At 40.3% G+C, this 18739-nt stretch overlaps 1 protein-coding gene across 2 annotated transcripts; it reads right to left on the bottom strand.

Moving 5' to 3' along the window:
• Positions 1 to 241: 241 nt before the first annotated feature.
• Positions 242 to 12661, bottom strand: LOC148894776 (collagen alpha-2(VI) chain-like). 2 transcript variants are annotated; one of them, XM_089002090.1, is made up of 28 exons: positions 12548 to 12661; positions 10454 to 10624; positions 9754 to 10364; positions 9653 to 9673; positions 9466 to 9531; positions 8478 to 8531; positions 8353 to 8397; positions 8237 to 8263; positions 8132 to 8158; positions 8003 to 8047; positions 7883 to 7936; positions 7385 to 7447; positions 6833 to 6895; positions 6701 to 6754; positions 6594 to 6629; positions 6449 to 6511; positions 6001 to 6063; positions 5842 to 5904; positions 5672 to 5734; positions 5475 to 5525; positions 3847 to 3945; positions 3026 to 3088; positions 2637 to 2672; positions 2512 to 2557; positions 2263 to 2415; positions 1718 to 2173; positions 1597 to 1635; positions 242 to 840 (listed from the first exon to the last, which is right to left on the bottom strand). In XM_089002090.1, exons 2-28 carry the CDS (start codon positions 10596 to 10598, stop codon positions 242 to 244), a joined length of 3105 nt encoding a protein of 1034 aa, XP_088858216.1. In that variant the 5' UTR covers positions 10599 to 10624; positions 12548 to 12661. The 2 variants fall into 2 exon arrangements, with proteins under 2 accessions (XP_088858216.1, XP_088858217.1); XM_089002091.1 differs by having other exon boundaries at positions 10463 to 10624.
• Positions 12662 to 18739: the final 6078 nt, after the last annotated feature.

Raw genomic sequence — 18739 nt, 5'->3', positions numbered from 1 at the left:
ACTTGACTTGTAATCTTTAGTTGGGGGCCTGACAAAATACAGCTGGGACTTGACAAACAACATGATTATGAATGTTTGTCTTTTACTGTCATGGAATTTATTTTGTGTGTGTGTATCGCACTTAGGGCTGCTACAGACATTGACTGTACAGAAAAATCGGAAAATGTGGTATGCTTGCATGCCAGACATATTAACAGTAGTAGCACCAAAACTAGGTTCGTGTCTCCAGTGTGGTTTGTCTTTAACATATCCACCGGAAGAAATGGTCAAGCAAGCCTGATTGCCACTCGGACCAGTGTTTGGCCTTAAATATGGCATTCTCATCTCCCATGGCCAGCTTCGTTAATACTTCTTGATCCACATCGCTTCCCACAGCAATCACTGTGGGAACGACCTGTTCCCTACGCATGGCGTGCACCGCCTCGTCAAGGTTTTTCCTGTCCGTGACGCCGTCTGTGATGAAAACGAATGCGATTTCAGCAACGCGTCTTGTCTGGCGAGTTGTTCCTTTGCCAAGCACTCTGTTAATAACGTGGGTGATGGCTGGCTCCACGCTCGATGAAGAGTCCAGATAGCGCAGACGAGCCACGCCGTCAGCGACAAGGACGCGATCGTGTGTGAGAGGGAAAGCCAGATAGTTCTCCCCATCCCTGCCGTATTGCAGAAGAGCCAAGCGAGCTCGCAGGCGATCTGTCCTACTCCGGGCCAGTACCAGTCTATCTACCAACGTTTGTAAGAATTCACGAACGTGGCGGAAGTTGTCCGCGCCGAGGCGCTCTGAGCCGTCAAGCAGGAATACCACATCCACCGGTCGCTGGGCACATGGGGCCACATCAGGCTCTATGGAAAGCCAACAAATTGCTGAATAGCATTGCAAACAATTGGTACTTTATTCAGTTAGCTGGCCAAAGTATAATTGGAGTTTATTTTCTAGATATAATAGAGTATGCTCTATTTCAACACAACTGCCATGAAAGGTTTCTGAAAAGGACACATTTCCAAACTGTCAAATTTGTGGCACACATCATCTCCACTCATAATTCTCAACCCCAAATTTGAATGATTGGATCAGCTAGATACCTAGCTGGCTATCTATTTGCTATCTATTAGCTATTTGGCTGGCTAGCTAGCTGGCTACCTGGCTGGCTAGCTGGCTGGCTGGCTAGCTAGCTGGCTAGCTAGCTGGTGATCTATTAATATATAGCTAGCTAGCTGTCTATTAGCTATCTATTGGCTGTCTATTAGCTAGCTTTCAATCAATTTTAGGTTCTAGGTTGAGTTGACAATGGTGCGTGTGGCTGCCATTGTTCCCCGACTGAAAAACTTATCTTTTGACTGAAAAGTGACTTTGAGAGTTTTGAAAGGTGCTTATACTATTATTATTATTATTATTATTATTATTATTATTATGGCTGGGGTAGTTGCTATGTGACAGATTAACCCTCTTTACCAACTCAAAACCTCATTCTACTCTAACCCCTAATACTGAACCCTGCATTCTCACTTGCAATTCATGCTTGCATATAAAACTCATGTCGTGTTGTAAACAGACAAGCCTGCTGTGCACAAAATCGTGGTAAATACAAGATGACCTACCACTCTTGCAGGGGATATTGGGGCACACAACAACCGGATCTTGAAGTTAAAACAAATGGATTTGGTTAAAAAAAGTCATTTGATAAAAAAAAAACCCTCAACATTATCCCATTGAACTTACCGGGACAGAGCACAGTCTCCATTTTGTCGATGAAGTCCTCTGCGACCAAGTCAACAAAGTTCTTCATTCCAGTGACTCGATCCTTTTTGTCGCAAGCTATGGAACCCAGGATCTCGTCATCCTGTGCTTTTTTGAACATGTCTCCAACCCCGATGGCATTCACCACTATGTTGCTATCATGGCAGAGATACGTGAGAAGCCCATCATCATCGCGCGGGTCAAAGCGTCCGTCGGTGATTACCACCACAGACACTTTGGCACGGGCCCTCTTGCTGTCCTTGATAAGGTGATCATAGGCAAACTTAAGAGCCGAGGGCGTGAAGGTGCCCCCTGCGATCCACTGAAGCTTCTTCACTGCCGTTTTAAAAGCAGACATGGAGCTAATGTCGGGGTCGTTGAGACGAATGGCTTCAAAAGTCCCGTTATGGCTATACTGAACAACCCCAACTCTTGTGCCTGAAAGAGGTGCCGGTAAGAATTATTCAAGTCGGTAATCCAAAAGTATTTTACTTTATCATTTGCAAGACGATGGTGCCAGACTTTACCGGTCGGGGATGCGGGGTTGCTGGCCATAGATCCCAAACGATTAATGGTGTTGATTACAAAGTTCTTTTCTAAGGTGAAATTAGTCAGACCGACACTCTCCGAGCTGTCTATGACAAACACGATGTCCAGAGCACCGCAGATCTTCTCACAGTCTATGACAAAAGGTAAGAATTGCTTTAGTATGTTGAAATACAGAATCATACCCATCTGCATGTTTATTCTACATGATGATTTTATAGATTACTCACCACAACAACCACAAGTCTCCCTTATATACGTCATGACATCACAATCCTGCAATGAGAATGGAGGAACTTGAAGTGATAGTGTTGACAAAAGACTCCGCGCCACCCGACCTCTAGAATGTACTCACAGTAAGTCCAGGATCGCCCATTGGTCCAGGGTAACCCTACATACAAGCAGTACAATCCCTTAGCAACGTCCTTGAATATTCCAGTTATTAACTCATTCACTGTCAGACGATGTGTCCACTCCAGCGCCAGGGTGTTTGTCATTGTTACTTGAATTCCAGGACCCACATAATATTGAGTTTTTGGACTACATAAACATTCAAAAGACCTTTTAGAAACCTTGGACTCTCTTCTTTCATTAGAAAACAATGGCTAATTCCTATATTATATGGGTCTGAAGTTAGATGAAGTTATAAAAACAAAACGAACAAATTCGGGAATGTCGCTCTACGTCATATTTTCAATTCCCGCATAAATTTGTGAATGAGTTAAATTGTGTGCTGTTGCTCACATCAGCTCCGGGGTCCCCTCTTATTCCCCTGGCTCCTGGTTCTCCTGCATGTCCTGGCTCCCCCTAAATAGAAAAAAAAAACACTTGACGTAATCGTCTAGAAATGAGACTCCGTATTCGGCTATAATTTTTCAAGTACCCCTACGAGTGATCTAAAAAAAACAAAGAACTCCGAGAGTGTTTTCACACTTCTCAACTCAACTGCATTTATAGAGCACTTTAAAACAAAAAGCCCTGTACATTGAGTGAATATATACGGTTAAACTAAGATCAGGTCTGAGCTATGCTGGGTGAAAAGCCACTTGCAGACTTTCTACCATCTTAATCAAACCCGACAGGTGTGAAAACAAACTCTTGTGCTGGGTGCTCTGAGACCATCCAGAAGATGTACTTTAGATTGCTTTGTGTGAAAAAGAACCAAACCGTGAGCAACAAGCTAAATTGATGAACTGATTGACTGATTCAGACCAGAGGAAGCAAATTGTCGGTATGAAATCACCCTTAAATCAAAACAATTGTTTTCGCGCTTATCATGTCTGCTTTGAATAAACTCATGTGGCCGCTGATTCAGTTTAGTATCAACTTAATCCTCTGCATGGGTCAGGGGGCCATCAAGTGGGCTCTCTCCACCATCATATACAATCTGCAAAGATTGTTTTGAAAGTATGGATTTTGTCACACAACCCTGCTGCCCGGATTACAAATTCACGCATATATTCACTGGGCATCCCACCCTTTGAATATAAATTGGTAATTGTGAATGTCGGATCAAAGTGTCGCGTCGGTGAGTGCAAATCAAATCACAAATCAATGAATCTTACCGACTCGCCCCGTGGACCTTTATCTCCTGGGTCTCCTTTGGCTCCGCATTCACCTCGACCACCCCTTGGTCCTTTTCTTCCTGGATTACCCCGTTCGCCCTGAGAAATGCAGTTAATTGGCATACTCCAAAAAGTGCACAGTCCACTGCAAAAAAACTTCCAACATACGCTTTTCCAGTCAGTCAGACCCATAGCCACCATATGTTAAAATACATTGAGAATACTGCTAACTTGCATTATAGCTATTATTAGCTATTATCTGCTTATAGCAGTATGCATGATCTCCTGATTTCTCATGCCCTACTCTGGTTTTAATCCACGCAATATATTTCAAATATTTAAAGGACTACTGACGCCTCTGGACAACTTGTGTCCATAATTTGTAAAATCACTTCAAATGACTTCTACTACTTTGCTGCTGTGAAATGTAAATTTCTCCACTGCGAGACTAATAAAGGCAAATCCAAATCCAATCCAAAGATTCCACCGCATCTAGCTATATTTTACGTTTTGAGACTCGCGCCGAATATTTAGGAAGTCTTATTTTTTGAGTTGGTGACGATACCTACTGTGACGTCATGGTAGGTATCGTCACTGACAGAGAAAGTGACCCAATGCATTTTGCGGTACTTTGTTTGGTCTGAAAACTTCGTGTTGATCCGTGTTGATGGCGAAATTAGACGGAAAATACATACATAACGCGATGGTGAATCGTTGTGTGTTGCACCAAGACTATTTGATACTCGTGGACACAAATTCCTAGCAGACAAATCAGCCCATTTCCAACGGAGCTTGGGCGCCATCTTGTGCATTTTCTGGGACGCTACGTTGCTGTCATTGACGGCTCAAATTGATATGGGAGGACTCCTTTAATCAATTGCAAACATGTATGCTTTCCTCTTCAGAACTATTTGAATCATATTCATAACTGGATGAGTAACAAGTAAGCATCTTCTCCGAATCTGAACTCCGTGAGCCCATTGTTGTTTCTTGAGCAAGACAAGACGACCTGGCGTGACGTCACAAACTGGGGGCGGGACTTTCTGAAAATCTCCAGTTGCGAGCTGATTTGTGGCAGTTTTTCCACACTTTAAGTCATTTTTAATTGGTGTTTTTCATTTGACTAAAAATATCAGCCTGCGTGTTTTGGGTATTTTAGATGCTATAAAACGTTTTTCTGATGTCAGTTAGGAAACAAAAAAATTGTGTCGGTTGTCCTTTAAATGATACAAATTAAAAAGTGACATGGTATATTTAACGTATTGTACTGACAAAAAATGCTTTTTGTCCATTTCCATTCATGGACGAGGGGCATGGCACACCCTGAAATGCTTTGCAAACCATTCCCCAGGCATGGATTAAAAAATTAAACAATTATAATAATGATGACGTTTTTAACAATGTAATAGTCAGTGAACCTAACGTGTTTGGAATGTACCGGGAGAAACCTCACGCAAGCTTGGGAAGATTCAAACCCTGATTCCAATCCACCATTGCTAACCCTTACAAAGAGCATGCATCTACATTTTTTTCTCTTGCCTTCCCCCAATAAGAGATTCATACAGACACCAGATTTTCATTGCGCAGTGTTGAAAAGAAACTGTTTTATCTTTCAGAGAAAAGATTACAGTAGGTCCTCTTTGTCCAGGGTAGCTGAATCCTTGTCTTCCTTTATCACCCTAAAATAAAATAAAAAAACAAATGTGTTGTTAAAACAGCCGTGTGTGTTATGGTTTGATATCACACATCTGTTAGAGAATAGCTGATTCAATTAATTGATTAACGAGAGCAAATGCATTTGATTCCATTTTTTCGCGTCACCCACATTTGGTCCTTGTGGACCCGAGTCTCCTCTCGGTCCAGGATCTCCTGGATTACCAAAAATGCCCTGCAAAGCATCCAGCTGTGTTGATATCCACTGTCATTACTGTTTTTTTCTTTATTTTAAACAGAAACACTCTCCAGTAGTGTAGTTTGACGTTTTCAGCACCCTACATTTGATCCACGACCTCCAGGTTCTCCTGCCTGGCCCCTCGGGCCAGGGAGTCCAGAATCACCCTGAAATGGATAAGATATTTCATGAATTTACTTTTAAGAGACATCATCATTCAGTTGACCAAATTAATGTATTGGTGCCCAAAACCCAAGCCTCACCTTTTCACCCTTAAGTCCTTCAACTCCTGGTTGCCCCCTGTTTCCCTGTGGCCCTCTTTCTCCCTTCAAAATGACATCAATCCATACATTACATATATTCAAACCTTGACATGAACTGAATAGAAATTCTATTTTACAGACAAATGCATGAGTCCATAATTTGGAAACGAACTTGCTCCCAATGTCACACGACCCATAAAAATACACGAAACACCAAGTCATCCATTTTCTGTAAGATTTGTCCTCATTACAGTGGCGGGTGAGCTGGAATGTATCCCAGCTGACTTCAGTCCAGAGGCGGTGGAAGGAAGCTGGAATACCTAGAGAAAACCTACGCAAGCGCAAGGAGGACAATATGCAAACTCCACACAAGGAAGGAGCCACTCGCCCGCCATATGGTGGATACATTTTAATGTGATGAGGATATGTTGATTTTTTTTTTTTTTACCTTTTCACCTTTTTTCCCAACAGATCCCTGAGCTCCCTTTGGTCCCCCTTGTCCTCTTCTTCCCTGTGGACATAGATTTGTGTACAAACTGCAGCAAAATTTGGAAGAAAATGAAATGAAAGGATATCAATTAAAAGAAATTTACCAATTCGCCCTTTGGTCCAGGTAAGCCAGTATTTCCCTGAAAGAGTTTTATTTAATCATCTGACTGTCATTAACTGAATATAATCACATGACAATCTATTTGATTACCGCTGGTCCCTTTTCTCCCGGGGGTCCTGGATTTCCTGGATTTCCTTTTTCACCCTGCAGGCATTCAGTCCAGGTGTTATGACGAGTGTAAATGTGATCATTTTTTTGGCGGAGTTGTAATCATATTTACACCTTTGGTCCTTGTTCACCCTCAGGGCCAACAGCACCTGACTTGCCGGGGAAGCCAAAGTCTCCCTGAAGAATACATAAAGCAACCAGTGAGGGTTTCCCCCGACACTACTCCTTAAAAAAATATAGTAATAGAGTTGAAATGATGGAAGATGATAACAGCTAATTGCTAACAGCTAGCTAGAAAATCCCCAGAGACCGGAGCCAAAAAACATCCTTTAGTAAACTCCAGGCTTTTCCCATAAACCTTTTTTTATGAGCATGGCATCATGCTTAGGAAATAAACTCTTAATAGGTTTTAAAAAATACAGCGAGTTGTTCCATTTTAGTGGCGCCGCACTCAGCTAGTGAAATGTTTAACAGCTCAAATTCAATGTATCTGTCTCACTTTTGGCTGTCGTCTCATAACCTTACACTCACGAGTAGACACATGACCAAAAAAATAAAACACTCAGACTCTCAATGCAAATCGGGGATGTGAGGATTTCTGCCATTTCTCTTTAATCATTTAAATAAATCGTTATCAAACTCTTCCGAATAAACAAAGTGAAATACCTTTTCTCCCTTTTTTCCCAGTAAGCCAACATCCCCGACATCTCCTGGGTAGCCATCTTGTCCCTTGTAGCAAGAAAAAAATCAAAATGAAAGTGATTTCTCACAAGTCAAGTTCATTAAGATCCACCATGAAGAAAATATATATGTACAGGTAACGTCTGACTTACGACCGAGTTCCATTCTGACCAAACGGTCGTAAGTCAAAATGGTAATAAGTCGAAATACATTCAAAATGTTGATTAGAGACTCAGAGGCTAAATGACTCGCAAACTCCCCCCTCTGGTGCCATCACACGGTCGATTGGTGTGCGAGAGTGAGATGCTGGCTGGCTGGCTGGCCAAAATTGTTGTACGCGTTGCCGGCCTGCTAGCGCGTTGCGGTGCCAGGCGTAGAATTTAAATTTAAAAATAGGGTCTGGAGGTCGTGCTCGTAAGTACGGGTGGTCGTAACTCGAGCCGGTTGTAAGTCGGATGTTACCTGTATATATTATTAACTCACTTTGTCGCCTGTTTCCCCTTTGCAACCAGGAGCTCCAATACGGCCAACTTTACCCTGAAGATATAACACAAGTCACAAACTGGTCTCAAGGTTAGATAGACCAATTTGTGGAAACGTCACCTTCTGTCCATCGATTCCATTCTGGCCAGGTACGCCAATCAAACCCTGAACATTTTATGATCAGTCAAGATGGGAGATGATGTGCTTGTTGTAATTCATCTTATAATTCTGACACAAGAAAAAAAATACCTTTGCTCCACTTGCTCCTACTTCACCCTGTTGGAGATGAAGGAAGTTGTTAGTCCTAACCATTCCCTCAGAATGCTCATTGAAGGCCTAGAACATCTGTTTCACCTTATCACCCTTCAACCCGACTTCTCCCTATGTAGGGCAAAAAGCAGGACTTGTGAATTGCTGAAATCAAAACAATGTAAATACATTAATTGTTGATCGAAAACGCCTCAGAAAACCTTTGGTCCGGGACGTCCAATTGGACCCTCAATGCCAGGGTCACCCTGTCACAGTCAGAAAAAACTGGGTATTTTTCCTGAAGTATCTTCAAAGAGAACATTAAGTGTAATTATATCCTTCCTACCTGTTCTCCCTTTTCACCTTTTGGTCCGCGATAGCCACTGTCTCCTTTTGTACCCTGTAATACAGTACATCAAAATTGTTGACAATAGAAGCAATGTTTGGCAACCAAACTGAAATCCACATTCATTGCTTTTGTGTAGCTGGTTTATGGTTAAATATCTAGAATGTGCATATTCCACTGTAATATATATCCAAAATATTGTTTTAGCCAAAACATTCTGCCCCAATCTCCACTTCCCTCTATCCATTCATCCCCCCATCCAACCCCAAGCCATTCCATGAAGCCTAAAACTTCCAGCTGATATACAATTATCATTTGTCACAATTTGGTGGTGGACCCCAAAAAAGGAGGCAGAGGGGAGGAGCAGGGCTTTGTGAGTGTCTTCCATACTTATTTGTCATGTCTTTTTTATGATGATATGCAGCGTGTTCTATCGAAGACAAATTCCTTGGGCGTTCTACACACTTGGCCAATAAAGATGATTCTGATTTACCAAATTGTATTAAAGTCAGCAGGAACAAAATCTCAAACAACAAAGTCATCAGAACCGAAAGGTCCAAAGTAGCAAACAAAACCATGAGTAAAACATGACAAGACGAAACAAACCTGACACGGGTGTAACAAACAATGACCCGACCCTGAATGGTCGTGCCGGGAGTCCTTTTAACTGGCACTGATTAAAACGACCAAAACATGTGCAGCTGCAGGCGAGGCCCAAACTGAAACGTGACATCATTCCATCTATGCAACCTAAAAGCAGTCCCATCCATCCGCTGAAAACTACAGCAATCCCAAGAATCTCATCCCAAATCCTCCACCAAGCCCAAACCAAACTAACCTATCAGCTGAAGCCAAACTCTGTTCTAATCCATCCACCAATTCCTCATTACTAACACTTGTCTATCACAACTGAATAGTCCCGTTGATGCCAACCCGAGCCATTACATTCAAGCTCATTGAAAACATATATTCATCATTCAAAACTTACTTTTGGCCCTTGAGGCCCTTTTGGTCCAGGATTCCCTGGAGTGTTGAAGCATTGCTGTTGGTAGCACTACAATAACAAACCAGAAATACGTACAGGTACTTGCAAATCAACTTAATTCCAATGGAAGAAAAAATATACTGATGCACAGATACGGGTTGAGAACACGCCACATTGTCATTGTGCTTACCTCTAAATAAGCTTGATATTTCTGCGGGCAAAAGACAAAATTAAATAAAAGGTACCTGGTAGTGAAATGGTTGAACAATGAGAATAGAGCAAGGAAATCACCATGGCCTGTATGATACGATCAATGGAGTCGTGATTTATTTTCGCTCTGCCATCGACAACTTCCACAGCCAAATAGTTGTCGCGGTAAACTTCAGCAGGCGAACTGGCAATCTCCCGCATTCCCATCTCATCAATGGACCTGGATGCCGCCACTGAGAAAATGCGAATCCCCTGCTCACGGGCCTTCTCCGCTGTCACCTTTGTCCCACCACAGGGGCTTCCTGTCACATGGCCGTCGGTTATAAACACGGAGAAGAGGACCGCTTTGGTTCCCGAGTAGTGTTGAGTCATTTGGTGTGTCATGTTTTTGAGAGCGCAGTCGATGTAGGTGCCTTTGCCCAGGTATCGAATCCCACCCAGGCTCCTGATAAAGTTCTCCCTGGTTGCAAACTGGCTGAAGACCACCTGCTTCTGTGAGAAGTGTAGACCTCCGATGGACCAGGTGATGTGGACCAGACCTCGATACTCCTCATCCACCAGCTTCTGGGCAAACGCCCGTGTGAAGTCCTTGATTTTATCCACCAGTACTCCGGGCGGGGACTCCTGAAGGGCAATAGTCTCAGAGGTGTCGATGGAGAAGAACAACTTGATTGGGCAGTTTACTGTGCTGGCTGGAAGGAGCAAATAAAAGGACATGGACCACTTAACGAGAGTTAGAACACATCAACTCATCCAAAGTTATAATATGATGCTAACTCACTCTCACAACCTTGTGGTATTGGCAGATTCTCATCTGTTCTGTCGCTGGGCACGGGTACTGGCCTCGGTCCATGAGGGGTCAGTTGAGGGATGGTGCCATGGACCATACACAAGAACATGAGCCCTGAAAGATGGATTTTCGCCATTTTCTTGGACGGCAACCACCAGTCCCCTATTATAGGTAAGACAGAAGAAACTGTGCAGGGATTGATTTGCGGAAGTACAAGAACCAGATGTCAAACAAATGGAGTCTCACAAAAGACACCACCGTACCAAACAAAGAATGTTGATTGTTCTTTTTAAGCTGTGTCTGTGAAAAACAAAGTCGTGTCGAAAAAGAACAGAATTTAAGAAACATGACCCAAAGTGGAGCTCGTCACAGCTGTTAAATTATCGTTGTGGGAAAGCTTCAAAGTAAACAACAAAGTGCTCTTCAAAGTGCCGAATTGACGCAATGTCCTGTGTGGATTTTATCCCTTGTATCATCCAAGATCATTTTAATCGACATTGCGAGGGGAGGCAAAAAAAAAAAGGTTCTGGATTTGTGCCCCACTGCCAACTCCCGCTTGTGCAATGCAGTTTAAAGAAACAAACAACTTAATAATGAAAACATAAAAGACAAAGTGACTCGTAAAGTTTAAATGTGATGATTGGACAAGACAAGCGCGATGTTTGCTGGAATCTTCTAAACATTAACTTGAGAGCCAATTCCGCTGTATAGTCTGCACACTTGGTATGCTATTTAATTAGAAAAAAAGACCTTTATTTTGCAACATGTCCAGAGCATTATTGATTTACCTTTTTATTTTTGTGGTTGTATTTTCCTGCAGTTCAGCATGAGATGTTTCTAATTCGTTGGTTTCCATTTTGAGTCACAAGGATAACAAATATCTATCACCCTTTTTGTGTATAACACTAATGTTAAAAACTAGTAAATAGTTACTCCCATTCCTACAAAATCAAACATTGCTCAATGTGTTTGACAGAGTCAAAAGATGATTGTATATAAAAAGGCAGAATTTTTTCATACAGCTATTTAAAGGACAACCGACATCACTTTTTTGTTTCCTAACTGACATCAGAAAAACGTTTTATAGCATCTAAAATACCCAAAACACGCAATATGATCTTTTTAGTCAAATGCAAAACACCAATAAAAATGACTTAAAGTGTCCAAAATCTGCAAAAAATGAACCCGAAAGTGGCCAGTTTCAGAAGGTCCCATCCCCTTGTTGTGACGTCATGCCAAGACGTCTTGCCTTGCTGGAGAATCAAAACAATGGCTTCCGATTCGGAGAATATGCTTTCTTGTTATTCATCCAGTTATAAATATGATTCAAATAGTTCTGAAGAGGAAAGCATACATGTTTGCTATCGATTAAAGAATTAATTACGTGCCATTTTGATTCAATAGGGGGGGGGGGGATGTAGCACCAAAAAAGAGGCAGAAAATGGCGATAGAGCTCCGTGTAAGGAATTAATCACCCCGTTTCCACAGGCCGATTAATTCCTTACACTGAACTTTGTTGCCCTCTTCTGCCTCTTTTTGGTGCAACACGAAGTTTTCAGACCAAACAAGTACAGCAAAATGCATTGACGTGATGGAAGGACTGCTACAATGTGTCCTTTTTTCGGTCAGAGACGTTCCTTCAGTGACGTCACGTACGGACTCGTCACCAACTCAAAAACAAGACTTCCGGAATATTCAGTGCGAGTTTTAAAACATAAAATATAGCTATATGCGGTGGAATCTTTGCAAAATACGCTTAATTTGTAATTTGAAGCCATTTTACAAATTATGGACACAACCTGTCCGGAGACCTCGGTTGTCCTTTAATGACGTTTGAAATTATGGAAATATACTTAGAAATGTATCCAACAAGTATACATTCAGTGTATTTTTTTTCAAACATTGTTCCAAGGCAATTTACTTATTACAATTCATTTTGTGTTTAATTTAACAATAAACATTGATAAGCTTCTTTTCCCACAAGCAACTACATGTACTCTCAAGTCAGGACTAAACTATAAAAGGTAATAACCGTGAATATTTAAGGAGATCAAAATGTATGGATAGAAATATTCAAATAGTTACCCAAAAGTTCTCAAAGAGCTCCTCCACTCAATTCACTCAATTCAAGCAAATCTCACCACTTCCTCAAAGTATAAAGGCAGGCATCTCATTCAGTGGTTTCTTTTTGTCGGCCAATATATCGTATCGGAGAGTACGCCCCCACTACGGATGCTTGCTTGGACACGCCTAACAAATGGAAATGGGGCGAGATGGCTCAACCTCAACAACAAAAAAATTTAATAGGCGTCTACAAAGTAAATAGTCTGGCTGAAATTGTGTATTTATGTTGCAATGTAGACACAAGAAGTGTTTCAGAGACAAACATAGCAGCTGCTCTCTTTCTTCTCCTTACATGGAGACTCTCACTCTGTGTGTTTATACGGCACTGACATGAGGCTGAGACACAACGCATTTGTCAAGGCTGTGGATATTTATGCCGTCCAAGTACTGCATTTTATCAATTACGCGTTAAAAGAATAATACTGTGGCTGTTGGTTGAACTCAAAATAGTTTGAATAAAAAAAAGAGGTGCTGAGAATTATTCCTTTGAGGAATAATGGATTTTGATTTATGTATATTCTCAACGGTTAAGCATGTGCAAAGGAAGTTAACCACTGAATAATAGATATTTTTTAATGGCCAACCACATTTTAGGATTGATGACGCAAAACAGCGCAAAGCCACTTATTTACAATTGATGCAAGCTACACTTACTGAAAGCGCTGGTATTATTTTGCCATTTGCGAATATACCGCATAATGTTTTTGTCTGTATTTTGTGGCATGTTTTCCCCAAAATGTGTGCGTGCGTGCGTGCGTGCGTGCGTGCGTGCGTGCGTGTGTGTGTGTGTGTGTGTGTGTGTGTGTGTGTGTGTGTGTGTGTGTGTGTGCGTGCAGTAAATGCGTATCCATAAGGCAGTTTTCCCCACAAGGAAGTGAAGGTTTGGCTCCTGGAGACTGCTGTCACCTTGAAACCTGAATTAAATTCATTTTATTACGAACTTCTGTATGTTACATTCCTGGAAACCAAAATGACAGCTAATATTTTTGGTATTTTGGAAATACGTTTCTAATTTAAAGCCAAATATTAAAGGACAACCGACACCTTCGAACACGTTGTGTTCATAATTTGTAAAATTACTTAAAATGACTTCTACTGAGCGTATTTTACAAAGATTCCACCGCATATAACTATATTTTACGTTTTGAAGGACAAGAGACGTCACTTTTTTGTTTCCTAACTGACATCAGAAATACATTTTATGTAAGATGATCCTGTGCTTTATGCACATGTGCACCTGATATGTGAAGTAATATTGAGCCACTCGCAACTACTGTCAGCAGCCACCGACCGAAGTAGTGCGTCACCCCAGCCTCTACTGTAGCACCTCATAAAACGGTGTGCTTTATATTTGTAAAACTTTGATGTATTGATATAATATATTTGAAAAACATTTTTCATTTATTGAAGGTGCTCCTTATAGTCAGTGCGCCTTACATATGGAAAAAGTTTGAAAATACACCATTCATTGGACGTGCGCCTTACACACCGGAAAATACGGGACTAATTTCTGCTGCACCACACAAATGTCATTTCTGCCAATCAAAACAATTGATGAGTACCATCAAACATTTTCCACATATTTGGTGTCCCGAATTATAAGGCGCTTCTTCAATTAATCATATACAGTATTTTAAAACGTTTTTATGTATAAGATGCACCACATTATAAGGCACACCTTCAATGAATGACATATTTTAGAACTTGTAAAAAAAATCAATTTATAAGGTGCACTACATTAACCCCAGCTTCTACTGTAGCATCTTATAATGTGGTGTGCCTTATATTTGAAAAACTTTGATGTATTTCTATATTTTATTTGAAAAATATTTTTCATTCATTAAAGGTATGCTTTATAATCCAGTGTGCCTTATATATGGAAACATTTTGAAAATACACTATTCATTGGGGGTGTGCCTGATACTCCAGTGCTCCTTATACACCACAAAATACGGTCCTCATTTCCACACAAATATCAGTTCTGCCAATCAAAACAATTGATGAATACCATAATATGTTTTCCAAATATATTAGGTGCCCCGGATTATAAAGCACTTCTTCAATTAATAACATATTTTAAAACTTTTTCATGTATATGATGCACCACATTATGAGGCACACCTTCAACGAATGACATATTTAATGTTTTTTTCCATATATAAGGTACACTGGATTGATTATAAGGCGCATGGTCCGGTTTTGCAAAAAGACTTTTAGGTGCACTTTATAGTGTGGAAAATATGGTGCATATCACACCCAATGGTTTAATAGCTACTCTGGGAATGCAGCCAGCAGTGCATTATCTTCATTCATTCCAATTTCACATGTACAGTTTCTAATAACCTCCGCCATGGCCCAAGTGTCTTACAATTTATAGACTCTTGCTAGTTTTCACCTGTCTTGTATCACATGGAAATGCCCTTGAGGCACCCAATAAATATTCTGTGGACAGGAATGATAGCAGCAACCGTGTAAAAAAAAAAAAAACTCAAACAATGATTTAAAGTGCTGTCACAGACTTGCTTGCTCGCACACCTTTAAATCTGCCTTGCAATGTCAACATGCAAGCAGTCAGCCACCTCTTTTTCACTGTCAATGTGATGCGTCCAGAGAATTTGTCATGTTTTCCCGCATTCTAGTTGTGCTCTTTTTTTCTCAGTTTATGATTGTTTTGGACATAATGTCACAAAGTTTTTTTGTTTTTTTTCCCCCAACAGCGACATGCATATCTTGTCTAAATGATAACGTTCCTTTATAGAAGCAAGAGCCACAGAGAGTTATGATAGTTATGTTAATGTATCGCTTTCATCCCAGGGTATGTTTTAGAATTCAAATGACACAGACTAAAAGCAGTTTATCCACTTTCAACAGTTGTCTGGGCTCATTTTAGACCATTTTCTGTGCCTTTAAGCGCATAGTTTTGAATCACACCGTGTATGGATGAGATGAGTAATTTATGAAATTACTGCCCACTTTATGTGGCCGTAGGTTTATCACAAGTTCAGTCAGGTGCCATTTGTGAATAGTTTGGGGGTTTTCTGTATACCTAGTTTTTTTTTTTAATTTACTTATTTTTAATTTATTTAAGCGCTATATTAATCAATATGTCTAGTATTAATTTGTTGTTAGAATGGGTGTTAGTTTTTATTCATGTATTTTTTTCAATGATTATTGCAGCCATTTTTATGAGATTTAGGATTACCTTTATTTTTTTGAGAAATTGCATACTGTATTTGGCAAGTGAAAAATATATGATTTTTGTTTGTCATGACTGAAGTGTCGTGTCTTATCTTCTTCTTCTTCTTCTTCTTTTCCTTTCAGCTTTTCCCATCAAGGGGTCGCCACAGCAAATCAGTGTCCTCCATCTTTAGAGGTTTGTCTTAAATTTCATTTTTTTTTCCTATGGAAAAGAAATCTTTAAATACAAAGTACATTTTGAAGCAGAAAAGAGATGTTGATGCTGGAATATTAATGCTAAAAGTGAACGAGGAGCGGCAGTTTCTTGACGTCAGTGTCGTTGAGCGTGCGCTACTTTTGTTTAGAATGTGTGACGGGAAAGCGAGGCGAACAGATTGGCAATGAACTTTCGACAACCTCCACGGGGCTCGATGGATGGCGCTTTAATAATTTAGCAGTCAAATCGTGCTACGGGACCAGATTCTATGTACTGAACTGGCAACTTGTCAAGATAGGGATGAAAAAAAGCCATCCGTTGGAAAGCGTTGGAATCTGAAGGGGAAATAATGTCAGATTTATGTTTTAATCATTTAAAATATTTACAGTGATCTGTTTTTGGGTAAGGGTTTGCATTCACGAATCAATTTTAATCTGGATATGCTCTTTATTCTCGCTAGTGACCTTGGAACTATACACTATTTAATATTTTCAAATACTTCTGCACTTACGTGACTAGTGTTAGTTGATGTTCGAAATGTGAACAGGAAATGACCATGACATGGGTATTTATATCACAGACTGTATCTGCTAATCTCTCAGGATACATTTGTCATCATTTGAGGCAACCAATATTTAATATTTTTTTATTTTTGAAGGAAAAAAAGCAGGAAAATGCAAAAAAAATACATAAGTGATTGTCATGAAACCCTCATTAATTTTTAGTGAGGATCAATATTAAAAAAACATACAGGAATGCTATGAATATTAATTCTGACCAACCCCTGATGAAATTCCTGCTGCCAAAAACCTGACATTTGAACAGGTGTGGCCATACTTTTAAAATCCACTTTTGGCATTATTTTCGCTGTTTAAAGGACAACCGACGTCTCCGGACAAGTTGTGTCCATAATTTGTAAAATGGCTTCAAATGACTTCTACTGAGCGTATTTTAATAGGATTCCAGCGCATATATCTATATTTTACGTTTTATGACTCGCGCTGAATATTCAGGAAGTCTTGTTTTTGAGTTGGTGACGAGTCCGTACGTAACATCACTAAAGGAACGCCCCTGACCGAAAAAAAGACACATTGTAGCAGTCCTTCCATCACGTCAATATATTTTGCTGTATTGTTTTGTCTGAAAACCCTGTGTTGCATCCAAAAGCCGCCAGAAGAGGTCGTCCAAGCTCCATATAAGGAATTTATCAGCCTGTAGAAACGGAGGTGGCCACAGGAGGTCGCCATTTTGGGTGAGACATTTCCCCTCAATGTTCCCTCAAAATGGCATGGAATAAATTCTTTAATCGATTGCAAACATGTATGCTTTCCTCTTCAAAACTATTTGAATCATATTCATAACTAGATGTGTAACAACAAAGCATATTCTCCGAATCTGAAGCCATTGTTTTGATTCTCAAGCAATGCAAGACGTCTTGGCGTGACATCACGAACTGGGGGCGGGACTTTCTGAAAATGCCCAATTCGCAGCTCAATTTTTTTGCAGATTTTGGACACTAAGTCATTTTTATTGGTGTTTTGCATTTGAATAAAAATATACTGCGTGTTTTGGGTATTTTAGTTGCTATAAAACGTTTTTTTGATGTCAGTTAAAAAGAGAATGATAATTGCATCACCTGTGTTTAAAAAGCAAGACGCAGTCTCCCACCAAACAATGAAACACATTTTTCCTGTGGTTTTCTTTTTGCGTGGTGTTCTGGCCCTCTCCTGAGCAAGATTCTAATTAAAAATTAGCATTATAGTACAAGGGCTAAAATCATTTGAAAATGAATATAATCGGAATTTATTTTTTCTGAAGTTTACATCATAATCAAACCACCAGGAAAGTATTGATGAAAAGGTTTCTTCAGCCGTCATCTGTACTTCTTTGAAGGTGTCGGACGTTTCGCTTCCCATCCAAGAAGTTTTGTCAGCAAACTAAAGTCTTACTGGTAGTTTAGGCCCTATATATATATCCCTACTGTCCAGACATGGCGGTGCCGGACTCTGCTATGATAGGTCCCTGCTTTCAGGTTGGAGGGAGCAGAGGACTAATCCCTGCGGCTCCACTGATAGCATCTATTGTCCTGACTGACGACTGGCCTGATTGCCCAATTTTCCCTGGTATCACCTCATCAGCATGACTAATCCTAAAGTTGCCTAATCAGTCTATTGTACGAACGATCCAAATTGAACCTCACCCCACCATTACGTTTAAGCGAAGCATTTTGCTGTTTTATGAAAATAGTGTCTTTTACTCCCCTTTCAAACCATCTATTTTTTTTCGCTAAGATTTTAACCTCATTGTCGTCAAATGATTGGTTGCTAGCTTTTAGGTGCGTATGTACTGCAGATTGAGGCCCACTAGTATTATCCCTGCGATATTGAGTCTTTTTTTGAGAAATTGTTTAGTCTCCCCAATGTACTGCTCTTTACAATTTTCATTTTTACAATGTATTGAATAAACTACATTACTTTGTTTTTCATTTGGCAGCCTATCTTTTGGATGCACTAATTTTTGCCTTAGTGTTTATCGGTTTGAAATAAGTAGGAATTTTGTGTTGCCAAAGGATGGGACTCTGTAGTTTTTCAGAAACTCCTGCAGTGTAAGGTACTGCTACTCCTCTCCTTTTTGTATCTTCAGAATTTTTGGTTTCATTCCCTATTCTTTCCTTTTCCTTTACAGTAATAAGATGGATAACTTTCTTTTTTTCCAATTTTATTCCTACGACCGAGAGAGGACACCCTCGTTAAACTGAC

This window comes from Hippocampus bargibanti, linkage group LG08, assembly GCF_051943395.1.
Source record: "Hippocampus bargibanti isolate YZ-2025 linkage group LG08, ASM5194339v1, whole genome shotgun sequence".
Lineage (NCBI taxonomy): Eukaryota > Metazoa > Chordata > Actinopteri > Syngnathiformes > Syngnathidae > Hippocampus > Hippocampus bargibanti.
This window is presented reverse-complemented; position numbering and strand designations above follow the sequence as displayed.

What these genes read in the sequence shown, in the direction of transcription:
- LOC148894776 (XM_089002090.1), bottom strand. Translation starts at nt 10,598, where the DNA reads ATGGCGAAAATCCATCTTTCAGGGCTCATGTTCTTGTGTATGGTCCAT. An exon ending in CGGGTCCACAAGGACCAAAT is followed by an intron (nt 5,526 to 5,671) that starts GTGGGTGACGCG and finishes ATTTTATTTTAG; the next exon opens with GGTGATAAAGGAAGACAAGG. An exon ending in GGAGACTTGTGGTTGTTGTG is followed by an intron (nt 2,416 to 2,511) that starts GTGAGTAATCTA and finishes CTTTTGTCATAG; the next exon opens with ACTGTGAGAAGATCTGCGGT.